Below are 9,639 nucleotides of genomic sequence, written 5' to 3' on the forward strand. Positions count from 1 at the left end.
CATACACTAGATTGCTTTTCTTGTGTTTGGGTGTGCGGTCTTTGGGGTGTACCAGCATCTGTCTTAGTGTGTTCTTGGGTTTAAAAAACACAGGGATGTTATGTTTGTTGAAAAAAGTTTCTCTGATACTCCAGGCACGTATGGAATCACAAAATTACATTTTGTCCATCTTGCAATGAAGAAATAAAGCACAATTCTCAATCTTAGTAGGTAAGTCAGTCTTTCCATCTAAATAATCTCCTTGATAAATAATCTCCTTGATAATTATAATCCTTCTTTTTTTTTTGCTGTAGTTTACTCAGCCTGTGTGCTAGTGTGGAAGGAGCCTTTATTCTGAAAGTACTCGTCGGATGTACTATGTGTCATTTCCGGTATCTTCACGCGGCTGATCTTTGAGTTTGTGCGCGTTTGGGGCGGAGCGTGCTCGGTCGGTTACGGTGAGAAGAAGCCGAGGGAACAGCGGACACAGACGGACACCCTCTCTCGTTTTCACTTCGTGTCCCACGGTTGTTTTTCCAAATGGCAACGACAGCGGACGACCTGCGGGAACCGGCGGACGTCGCCGCGCTGTCGCCGCAGCACGGCTGCCGGCACCACAACAGCAACAACAACAACAATAACAACAACAACAAAGACAGCGAGGCGGGAGAGAGCGCGACCTCCGCCACCGCCAGCACGACTGAACGGGACGGGTCGGCGTCGCAGAGCATCGGCAACGGCTCGGTCATCAACGCCACCGGGGGGAGTAACGGGAAGTGGGTCCGGCTGAACGTCGGCGGCACCGTGTTCCTTACGACGCGGCAGACCCTCCTCAAGGAGCAAACTTCGTTCTTGTACCGGCTGTGCCAACAGCAGGACCTGCACTCAGACACGGTGAGTCCTGCCAGGACACGTTAATCATTCCCGGGGAATGTTGCTTCACAACAGGCGGTAAATAACCGGGGCTTGGTCTGTGTCCGTGTCACTAAGCTAATATTGACCTCTACATTATTGAGTTTGGTAATGAGTTCATGTTCCTATAGTTTAGTTATGTCGTATTATTGATTTGATTAGTTAATATCCCTCATGCATACAGGAGCATTACAGAAGAAGGCTGGACCTGAAGGGCACGAGAAACTGTATGCTTCCCTCTGTCAGGTCTAAATGGGCACAAACCAGTGAAAAACATTTTAAAACATTCCTGCAGTGAATCATGGTTGCTCACTAATATAAACTCACTAAGACATAGTGATAATAACACTGTTGTACCATGACAGGTGGTTAGAGTCTGGCTCGATATGTTTTATCCAAAACATACCCCTATGATTTATTTTGATAAGCACTGGTGGGTTGTGAAAGGTGGTCTCACCTGACCGAAAGGGAACTATGTGGGCAGGTAAAGCCCGTTTTTGTCCTGAGACAGAATGGTAAAATAATACTTACTGATTTTTTTTTTTATCTCCTAAGGTCTCACAGTAGCTTTAAAGGGACTAACTTTATTATATGGTAACTGTGTTATGTGTGTGCCATTCCCAGAACCTATTACTACAACTCTGTTATACCCCGGAAATGTGCGCCTGCAGCTCCAGAGCTGGCACAGAGTTGTCTAATGACCAGCTGATGTATGTCCAGTATGAAGCTCTCCCACTCTCTTTTTCTCAGCATCATTTCGCGTGTGAATGTAGCTCAGGTCAGATGGATGAACACGTGCCTCCTCTTCTGCAGGGAGCTGCACAGTCAGTAGCCATACAGCTGGCATCTTATGGGGAGGGAGAGAGAGATGTGTATTGTGTTTCTACCAGTCACACAGAGACTGAACGGCTGGCAAGACCCGTATCATGAATGATGCAGATTTCTATTATCCCGTGGCCTTTTGATATGCATGTGTGTGTGACAGAGAGAAAAGGGGAGCAGGTCCACCTCGCAGCCAGGAGTCTGCTGTAAGTTCACATTTTGCTGCTGCTCGAAAATTAGTCCAATCACAGTATGTGTCATATTATACCACAGCATCAATATGCCTTTGTGAGATATAGCACAGTAGAAAGCTGATGGGAAATGTGTTTTTTTCTTACTCTTCTGTCACAGTAAACTGAATATTTTTGGCTTTTTGGTCGGACAAAATAAGACACTTGAAGACTACGTCACGTGGGCTCTGGGAACATTTGATGGGCCATATTCAGTTAAATTAAAATGAAAAAGAATTTATAGGTACTTCATCACATTTTAGCAGAAATCATATAAAAATCCATTACTGCTGTGAAGCCGTCCGGCTCATTGATTTACAACATCATCCATAATCGTCTAATACACCCAGAGGGGCTAACTAACGGGACAAACTGATATCTGAGAATATACACGTGCTTTTGGTTGGCAGGGAAAAAAAACTCAGCAGGAGAGCAGATAATTCAAAGTGACTGAGCCAAAAACAGCCACCAAAACTGGAGTTGGGAGGTTTTTGCACGACAGCCACAATGACTGTTCCCCTGCTGCACCGCAAGGCTCTGTGGAAAGACTATTCCCATGTGACCTTCAGCCGCGACCTAACAGGAGCTCCCTCTGCACTGCCTTAAGACAGTCACACACCAAACCACTCTCATGCGCTAAAACGCACCTACTCTCTTTTGTTCCTTCTTCTCGTCGCTCTTGTCACCGTCCTCTCCTCATCCTCGCTCTCAGCGGCCGACACACTGTTAATGCTTATAGCCTGTTTGTCCTTTTTTATCCACGTCTTTTATTTCTGCTCTTTGTTGCAAACTCTTGAACCTCGAGAGGCACAGAGAGACTTTAGTGTTTTTATTTTCTAGGTCCATCACGCAGCTGTCATCCTAAAACAACACTGAGCTGTAGGCGAGGCTCTCAATCCTCTGTCATCCTATGAACATGATGCTTTTTGTCAGGCCTCTAACATGCGTCAGTATTTTTTATTTATTCATTAGTTGATGGTACAAATGGCCAAATTGATCCTAGAGATTTGTATCATCTCTTGTCTGTTCTTGTTAATGTTTCTTTGTATTATAAAACACACATTCTGATTTTCAGTCAAGAAGTAAAGAAGATTTTACTGTGCGAAAATATGTATGCAGAGCTGCAGTCCAGTAGCCAAAGGAAAATGCAGTTTGGTTAGATAATCACTATGCTGCTGTAAGTCACAAGAATAATTACGGTAGAAATGTGAAATCACGAGGGAAAGGTTTTTAAAATGTGTTTTTATTCAGTGGTTTTACCCTTCAGAAGCCTCGTGACGAATACAAAACATTTATTCTTTTTTAAATCACTTACACCCTCTGATCTCAACAGCTGTGAATGCACACAAGCACGAATGATACAACAGACTGGATGCAAAGTTAACAAAACAAAAAAGATCTGTCTCAATGGAAAACCTTTAACCGCAAGTGCTGTGTATTTGTCTCTTGTCAAACAAGCTAAAGGGTGTAAACCCATTAAAGTTAATATTACAGACCAACGAGTGCAAGCTGCTGGCTAAATTTGAGCCGCATCCTTACATCACAGCACTACAGATCGATACCTACACAACAATAGACGTATGGCGTGACGTCGCTTTACCAAACTTTCCAGAAGATGATGACAGATGATATAGCACAGGCTGTTCAGGCCACTTCGCCGAAAATGAAGAACACCTCCACTAAAACTAGAAAAGGTGAATATCATTTTGTTAAAAAAACTTTATGGAAAAGTTTTTGCTTTTGTTTAGGCCATCATCTGCTAACTAAATGGATCAAGAGACCAGATGCGTCAGGATCTGGGTGGGTTATCTCCTCTGCCAAACAATTTCAAGAAGAAACCTGTCGTTGAATTCTTGCAGTGTTCCTTGTGCTATATAAGGGAAACAATGAATTGAACACACTGAAAAATCCTATCCCCAAACTAGGGCTTTAAGTAAGGATTATTTTCATTGTCAACTAATCTGTTGATTATTTTCCCAATTAATTCGGTTAGTTTTTTTGGTCCATGAAATGGTGATAAATGTCAATCAGTGTTTCCCAAAGCTCAAGATGACGTCCTCCAACGTCTTTTTTTTGTCCTCACCTCGAAGACAGTTTGCTGTCACAGAGGAGGAAAGGAAACAGAAAATATTCACATTTATGAAGCTGAAATCAGATAATTTTTGCTTTTTTTTTTTTTTACTGCTGATGCCTCCTACTTCAAAAATGTCACTGGGGCTGAGAAGTCACTGGTTCAGCCAGACCGTCTGTGATATGTGATTAATTATTGCAGCTCTTCCCAAAACTACGCCTGGAAAAGCACTCTGCACTCTGAAGGGGCTCAGCGAGTCTTTCCCAGCAGACACCGGGCTGAAACCAGCTTCTGCTCAGGTTGTTTAGTAAACAGAGCAATCTGAATCTGAGCCACACAGAGAAGCGGTTCAGTCTGTGCGTTTTTTATCCATGCTGGTCCCCCTCTAATCCGCTGACGTTGGCGTGTTTCTGCTCAGGGGTTCGTGGCTGTTTTTAAACGCATATACGCGCAGATTGTCTGGCTGTGTATGACTGTTTTAATGAGATTACCAGCACCTCAGCTGCCCTGCCCCCTCACCGGACCAAACCCAGGGCTTTCTGCTGTTAATACGACCTGACTTGACCTCACGCCGCCCCAAGCCGATTACATTTTATAGCTAAGAGTCAGCATTGATGATGCTAGACGATGTTAGCTGAACAGGTGTAACGGGGCGGCCAGTTCCGGACTGTAACCACATAATCGTATTACCACAGATTTGTGATTATCAGTGGTTTGATTAATATTAAGTACTAAGGGGATCGGATCATACCGGTGAGCTGTGATGGTCTGGTGCTGTAACGTGGGTTACCTGTACACATGTTCAGGCATTTGTTTTTAGTTTGGAGCTCTGTGGAAGTCTGTCCCATCTCACCGTGTCAGCATGGATGCCACCACATGCCTGGACTTCCTTTATCGCCTTATCTGTGCTGTGGGACATCCAATATTCTAAGCACTGACGGGGATCAGTGAGGTTTTCATTTGAATAAACAGTACAGAGTTGTGTGAACTTGTCCATTTCCCCTTTTTATCAGGATACACACTTTGGTTTGAGCCACAATAAAAGACCTTGTTAGGTATTTAGGTAGAATCCAGGGCCAAAATTCACAAACCTTTCCAGGAAAAAACAAAAATTTATCAACACAGTTCTTTATTATTTCCTTAACTGCTTTGCTATCTTCTCTATTAAACTTACTCTAACGTCTTAATTAAATAAACAAGATGGAAGTACTATAGGTTGCAATTAGGGAGAAAAATCCAATCCATTCACTATGCTTATAAACATGTAGCTGCCATTTTGGAAAAGATTGCTGGAAAAAAAACAGTATATTTTCAACCCTATTTAGATAAACTTTACACACACAAGCCTGCTGGGGCAACGTCCAAAGCATTTTTGTGATGAGGTCCCCAGGAATTTAAGTCCAGAAAGCTGTCCCATTCACCCAGCGAGGAGCGGAAGCACATGAAATCAAATGTGTTTATCAGTGTGGAGCTGCTGCGATGCCTCCTACATCAAAAATGTCACCGAGGCTGAGAAGTCACTGGTTCAGCCAGACCATCTGTGATGTGATGCCGGGGATGATGAATTAGGCTGATCCCTAATTAGAAATCACACTCACGTTCAGAGTATTTTCACAACTCTTCAGATCAGAGTTACATGGATAGATCAAATGCACTGTATATTATATCACAATGTATGCATACGTCATAGTCACAGAGCAAAGCCTGCAATATAAAAAGTCTATTTGAAATTAAATGTAGCAAACTTAGCAGTTTTTATTGCTTATTGTGAAGCCTCAGAGTTTGATGAATAAGCAACTAAATGTAGAGATTTTAACATTTGTAGTATCAAAACACACTGGGGAAGGTACCGGGGTGCTCTTGTTAGTGCCAAACAAAAATGTTACAAAGAAATAATGGACCATAGCTTCCCACTTTTTAGAAACTCCTCCCCCAAGGACTTTACAGCAAGTGTAAGACAAGCCTGGATTGATCAATGATTAGTGATTGAATGAGATTGATGGGTAGTGTCACATTGCATAAACCAGAAAGTTTAACTACTGCCCTCGTTTTTCTTAAATCTGCTGTTATTATTCCAAATGCAGCTACAGAAGGTAAAAGTGGCATACACGTCAGTCATGTTTAAAACAATGCCACAATGGATGAAACATTTTTTCAGGGTCATTCAGCCCTCATGTTTACACATGCTCAAGCAAGCAGCAGCGCGTGTGTGTGTGTGTGTGTGCGTGTGTGTGTGTTTTGAGAAGTGAACAGGTGAACTTTTGTTTGGCTGTTAGTGATAGCCCGTGGGATGTGCTTACCTCTGCAGGGAAATGTTGTGGAGTCGCGTCCTATTTCCCTGAACAAATGTTCACCAACTAGTGTCCCTGTCCTCTCAACATCCGAGCAACTGAAAATATTGTGAGCAAGTCAGTGTACTGCGGCTGCAAATGGGTAAAGAATAACTACTAGGCCTTAGAGAGAGTGTGTGTGTGTGTGTGTGCATGCGTGCGAGAGACACATTCAGGAAGCTTTCCGCTAGTGTTGTCATGCCCACATTGTCAAGTCACGTTGATGAGGCATCGGCCTGTCCTCCACTGTAGCTCCTCTGCTCATTTAGGATGGTGTGTATGTGTTTACATCTGTCTTTGTGCTCTGTGCTGCAGTCACAGCCCTTCCTCACTGTAATCATTGTGATTTTCAGTGCAGACACTCATACACTAATTGTGACTATAAAAGCTTCCTGCCCTCATACACACACCCAAGCACAGAAACCACATGGGTCTCCATCCTTCGTCTCGTCTTTGTGTCCCTCAGCGCTCATTTGTGTTTTTATATTTGTAAGCGCGTTTACCCTTCATTTCTAATAGGACCTTATTTGTCATACCGCATCACCATCCTGCAGACTGCTTCACAGTCTGGATCCGTCCGTTTGTGTGTGTTAGGTTTTCCTCGTTCGTTGCATTTGTTTCGTGTCTCACATTGGTTACGGCTCATCAGAAGCTCCTGTCACGCTAAATCAGCAAAGATTGACTGGACTTGAAGAGATGAGTGTCAGGCGCAAAGAGATGCTTCTCGTTTAAATTTGGGTTGACAACACAGCATCTGTGATTCCAAACTGTTGTCTTGCTGCTAGCGGAACGTCCCTATTCTTCTGAGTCTGTCTGTGTGTGTATTCCTTTTGGGATTACTTCTCTTTATAGTCTGCACACTGAAGACAATGGTTTAGAGCTCATCATAATAGACGATTATGTAAATAATGATGCTTTGCTGGCATGCAGAATCTGCACTGTACGTTGAGATGTTGACCAGTCGTTGCTTCCAGGATGGGTCGCACCAGCTATTTATAAATCTATAACTTGTCCAGTAACTACCAGCTTGTTTCAAACTATTTACTTATTTGGGTTGCACCATTAAAATCGAAAAATATGTGTTAAAAAAACAATAAAAACTTTAGCAATGGGTAAATTGGTTTCTAGGGAATTACTGTTGATGTCAAAAAAATTAAATATGTAAACAAGAAGTCCAAAAGTGATATTTTTAGGGGGGCAGACAAGACGTTGCCCTTAGTTATCAATCCTTTTTAAATCTAGTTTTATTTTTATATACTGTACATAGATGGAGTTAGTAGTATTCATGCAGTTTTGAATGTATGGAGGATATGTGGTTACACTAAGCTAGTTACTTCAGATGGTTATTTAGCAAAATGTCGTTGGCACAATGTTTTGTAAAGTCTGTGTTGCATGTGAATTTAAATTAAGAACCTTCTCAGTCTACGTCATTATTAAATTAAGCTTTTTATGAAGCGTGACGTCAGATGTGTCGACCATATTCAACATTACCTCTTACTCGTAATGGTCAAATATTTGCAAGCAAATGTTTTTGTTTTTGTTATGTTAGCTTGTGGCAGTTACTGGTTTTAAACATTAACAACTAACTTCTTTGTAAGAACTAGTTTGTGAGATGTTTTAATTTAGTGATGGATAAATCTGCACTGAAGTCACTGTGGACTGTTCACCTGGACCTCTCAAACAGAGGAAAAGAGCAGATAATATTACACTTCCAGGGAACAAACTGGGATTTGCATAAACGACCTGAAAATCCAGTGAATCCCCTTTTTTAATGACAGATGCATTGGCGGTATATTGTGTTTTGAAGGTACAATGTGTAAGATTTGGCCAGAATTTTGCTTTAAAACATTAAATAAATTAACTAACATGATCAGCAGAATTGTCCTGTGTAATAATACCGCTTTGTACCTCGAGGGGTGATAGTACACTAGTATAGTTCAGGCCTCCCCGCTGTAGTTTCAGCTGGGAGATGTGCGCTATGTTACACAAGCTTTTTTAGTCTAATAAATAAACAAAATAAACACACAAAATGTCAAATAAGGAATTATTCTTTACCTATCTTCCTTATCAAACAGAAAAATACAACCTTACAGCTTACAACACAATAAAACTCACCAAAACCGTTGTGGTTAGTCTTTCCACTGTTCCAACAATCACTAACTCTGGTTTGGTTGAAATAAACACTTAATTCACGAGTTAGATGTGGAAGTATTCTGGTTCTACCTCTCTTACGCCTGACCTCCCTCTCGCTCCTCTCCTGTCCCCGCCTGAACCTGCCGTGTCTTCATCATCACAGTCCTGGTCGGAGCTGCTGTAAATCAACTCTGTACTGTATTCCCTGACATCAAATCTGGCCTCTGTTGGTCTCTGAAGCTGTGTTCAGTTCACTGGGAGGCTGCTGAGCGCGGATCTGTTGCTTGCTCTCCCAGCATCGGGTTCTAGTGCCAATTCTGGTCTCAGTCAGCTAACTGCCAGCTCAGTTAGCTATGCGGCTAACTTAGCTGGCAGTTAGCAGTTATGACCTGACATGTGATATGTTGCCCTCATCTTTTTGGAGGATGAATTTAACAGGTGGGGAGTATCTGTGCCTTTAACAAAATAGAAATGTTTTGTCTGGATTCGGCCTTTGAGGTTTTATAATCGAAAACTGCAGTTATGGGGAGTGGTTCTGCGTGTGTGATGAGATGCATCTGTACAAGATGCTGCTGGAGGCTAAGCTTGCCCATTTCTGCTTCAGCAAACAGCCGTATAAAGAACCAGTCATGTGAATATAGCAGGTTTTCTTTATTGCACTAAGTTGTTTATGAAGATTCTCAGTCATCCAGGTCATAGTTATCCAACGAAAGTTAAAAATCAAGGGCAACTGGACTTGGTTGAAGATACTGGAAGACGTTTCGTCCCTCATCCAAAGGACTTCTTCAGTTCTGACTGACTGGCAGGGAAACTCAGCTATTTAACCTCAGTGGGGTCGTTGGCCCGGGTCGTCGCTACCGCTGGTTCGTTAGTGTTCCTTGTTGCTGTGACGACCTGTGGCCAAGACTGAACGACCATCGTTGGTATCTTCACCTGAGGCCAATAGGTTACGTTTGTTGAGTTTCCTGGGAAGTGATGAAAGGACAGCATTGTAAGTGGGGGATAAGTGGTGGCGTAGACCCCCTCCCCTGTTCAATGACGGCTTCTCGACCCTGGTGTAGATGGCTTTCTTGACACCTCTTTCAAAGCATCCATCTTCTCTGTCTAAAATGTGCACCTGGTGGTCCTCAAACGAGTGTCCTCTGTCCTTCAGATGTAAGTA

General features: G+C 42.6%; 1 protein-coding gene across 5 annotated transcripts in view; it reads left to right on the top strand.

Annotated features, from left to right (window-relative positions):
• Nucleotides 1–376: 376 nt before the first annotated feature.
• Nucleotides 377–9,639, top strand: part of kctd17 (potassium channel tetramerization domain containing 17) — a 36,719-nt gene continuing 27,456 nt past the window's right edge. For 2 of the 5 annotated variants that reach the window (XM_046068473.1, XM_046068472.1), the window contains exon 1: nt 380–873. In XM_046068473.1, the coding sequence (XP_045924429.1) occupies nt 520–873 (354 nt within the window). In that variant the 5' untranslated portion in view covers nt 380–519. Of the gene's footprint in view, nt 874–9,639 lie in introns of all 5 variants that reach the window. The other 3 variants (XM_046068476.1, XM_046068474.1, XM_046068471.1) reach the window with 3 other exon arrangements.

This window comes from Micropterus dolomieu, linkage group LG14 (assembly GCF_021292245.1).
Source record: "Micropterus dolomieu isolate WLL.071019.BEF.003 ecotype Adirondacks linkage group LG14, ASM2129224v1, whole genome shotgun sequence".
In the NCBI taxonomy this organism is placed as follows: Eukaryota; Metazoa; Chordata; class Actinopteri; order Centrarchiformes; family Centrarchidae; genus Micropterus; species Micropterus dolomieu.